The sequence below is a fragment of the Monodon monoceros genome, unplaced genomic scaffold, assembly GCF_005190385.1.
Source record: "Monodon monoceros isolate NGI ecotype Baffin Bay Population unplaced genomic scaffold, NGI_Narwhal_1 Contig3928_ctg1, whole genome shotgun sequence".
NCBI lineage: Eukaryota > Metazoa > Chordata > Mammalia > Artiodactyla > Monodontidae > Monodon > Monodon monoceros.
This window is the reverse complement of record NW_021699840.1, coordinates 1-2,544: the sequence shown is the minus strand read 5'-3', so window position 1 is coordinate 2,544 and position 2,544 is coordinate 1. Positions and strand designations below refer to the sequence as shown.

The window sequence follows — 2,544 nt, the reverse complement described above, 5'->3', positions numbered from 1 at the left end:
CCCCCCCCCACCCCAAGGGCCTTCAGGTGCCCCCCCCACCCCGCCCAGGGCCTTCAGGTGCCCACATTCTGCTTCCTTAGACCCAGAGAGAAGCGGCTGTGTCCTAGTCTGTGGGTGGGGGCAGCTCAGGCCTGGCCTTGTGACCTCTGGGTTCTCATGAACCACAGAAAAAGAACTTCCTGTCACCTGACAGGATCCCTAAAAGCATGTCCTTCCCAGGGGTCAGAAAGCAGGTCCTCCTCAGTGAGCACCTGAGGAGGCACACTGACCGCTAGCAGGACTCCGCTGCTGTCCAAGGACCACCCCCCACAAGGGGCTCACCGGGGGCCTGTTCACCAGCCAGTACGTCTGCTCCTGGCATGCGATGACCAGCCTGTCCCCCTTCCTGCGCTGCTTAGCTGCCCTGGGGGGGGGTAGGCAGAGCTGGGGGGACACTGTACCCACCACCTCACCCCCCACTTCAGGCCGAGGGCTGGGCAGGCAGCCAAGCCTGGGTGCGCTGTTTCTGGTCCCAGGGCTGCCAGTGCCTGGGCTGGGGGTGTGCGGGGCATGCAGGGCGTGGTCTCACCACAGCTGCTCTCTCGCCTGCATCACTACCAGGTCCCACGTGTGGCTGATCTTCCTGTGCAGCTGGTCATAGTGCTCCTGCGGAGTTTTGAGGTCTCCAGCGGGAAACTCCCTCCGGTGCCCAGCTCTGGGGTGTGGACTCCCCACCTCCCCTCTGAGACCACCTAGGGTGTTTGTGCTTGTGTATCCACATCACCATGGGGTCTGGGCTGTGTGCTCTAGGGCCACAAGTAGGGACTGGGTTCCTCTGGCTGGATTCAGCCTGGGAGGGGTGGGGAGGGTGTCCCACCTTTTCGTGGTCAAACAGGCCCCCCCGCTTTCGGATGTTCTTCTTGGCCAGGTAGATGGCTGGAAGGACAGGGCACAGGTTGCAGAGGAGCAATGTCAGCTCCCCCTCCCCTGTGGCATTCCCACCTGCAGCCACCAGTCCTGGGAGTTTGTCCCTGGCTAGCCCACCCCTCCTCACTCACCGTAGTCCAGCTCAGCGGCTGGCCACAGGGTGCTCATCCAGAAATAGGGCGTCTGGTGTGGTGCAAGGACAAAGTATCTGTGACCTTCTGGGCCTTCCCCGCCTCAAGAGTCACCCCCACCCTCTCAGCTCCCTTGGGAGGAGACTGGGCTGGCTGGGGGGTATCTTCCCACTGTCCCAAGGCTCAGCTGACCATCCACCATTCCATCCACCTGGACCGAGCTGCGCTTGGTTCACTGACTCTGGGCTCCCTGCCCAGGCCCAGGAGGTAGTTGTAGTGCTGGGGGGGTGGGGACTGAGGGCAGGCCCTGCCAGGGTCCCTGGTGTGGCCAGGGAGGGCAGGAGGGGGGGCTCCATCATGATTGAGGACGCACACTGGGGTGCAGGGATCCTGTCCTCAAGCCGCTTCTTCAGGGCTGGGGCCTAAGGACCCCGGGTAAGCTGGTGGAGTCCTCTGCAGGTACTACCCCTTATGGGGCCCTGCTAAAGGTCCCTCCCCTTAACTTGGTCTTTCTGTCACAGGGACGCTTCCAGTCCAGGCCTTTTGGGGAGGGGGCAGTGGACCACAAGATCTGCGGTGACATCACAGGTCCTGCTCCTGCCCCAGCCCCACCCCTTCCATGAGTCTCTGCCAAGGCACTGCCTGGTGGGATGGGTCCTACCTGCTCTCAGTTGAGCCTGACCTGGAACCTATAGGGCGTTTCATCCAGCCGGAGCTCGAGGTGGCAGGGGTCTCGCAGTGGGTATAGGTAGCCATGCCGCACTAGGAGGGTGCCCAGGTGCAGGGCCTCTGGGGAGCAAGGTGGTGAATTCTTAGTTGGGGGAGCCGAGCCGGGTCCCCCAGCACAGTGGGCTTGGCCCCAGCACTAGGCCATCAGCACAGCGACCCCAGGGCCGGGTATGGGGCGCAGGAAGAGCAGCGGGCTGACCCCTTACCCTCCTCTGTGATGCAGTACTTGTGGATCAACCACTCCATGACGTCGTTGCCTGCATAGCAGAGACTGGGGTAGGGGGAGGCCGAGGCAGGGCCGGCACACCCCTCCCCGCCCCTGCAACACCTCACCAGTCACTGCGTGAGGAATGACGGTGATGAGCAGGCGCTGGCTCCGCATCTTCACGCCCTGGTCGGGGTCCTGCATACTCACGACCATCCGCTCCATCTGGGCAAAGGAGGTTGAGGGCCTGCGGTGGCCTCCTCCTCCACCCCCATATCCAGATGCCCCGGAACAGCCCGGGATGCGCCGGATCAGTGTGCTTGAAGGAGATTAACGCTCACTGATGGTGGGATTTCAGGCCGTGGCTGACCGCGGAGGCGAGGGGGGGCGCGAGCGAGCGGCGACCCCAACCCCGGGGTCTCCGCCGCCCCACCCCGCTCACACGGTGCCATTGCCCCAGACCCGCGTCCACACTCGCGCGCTCGCGTAGTGTCCACACTCGCGTGCACCCGCACTCACTCCTCTCCTGCCCCTCCCGGCCTCGCGTGTCGGGAAATCGGGGTGGGGGGGGGG

The 2,544-nt window shown here is 64.2% G+C and overlaps 1 protein-coding gene across 1 annotated transcript; it reads right to left on the bottom strand.

Moving 5' to 3' along the window:
* Positions 1-321: 321 nt before the first annotated feature.
* On the bottom strand, positions 322-2,288 carry LOC114908946 (regulator of G-protein signaling 11-like; the record flags this gene model as incomplete). Its single annotated transcript, XM_029245787.1, has 7 exons — positions 2,100-2,288; positions 1,973-2,023; positions 1,720-1,826; positions 1,038-1,089; positions 857-915; positions 569-645; positions 322-403 (listed from the first exon to the last, which is right to left on the bottom strand). Coding segments are annotated over exons 1-7 (525 nt in total), but the record flags the coding sequence as incomplete, so codon positions are not given.
* Positions 2,289-2,544: the final 256 nt, after the last annotated feature.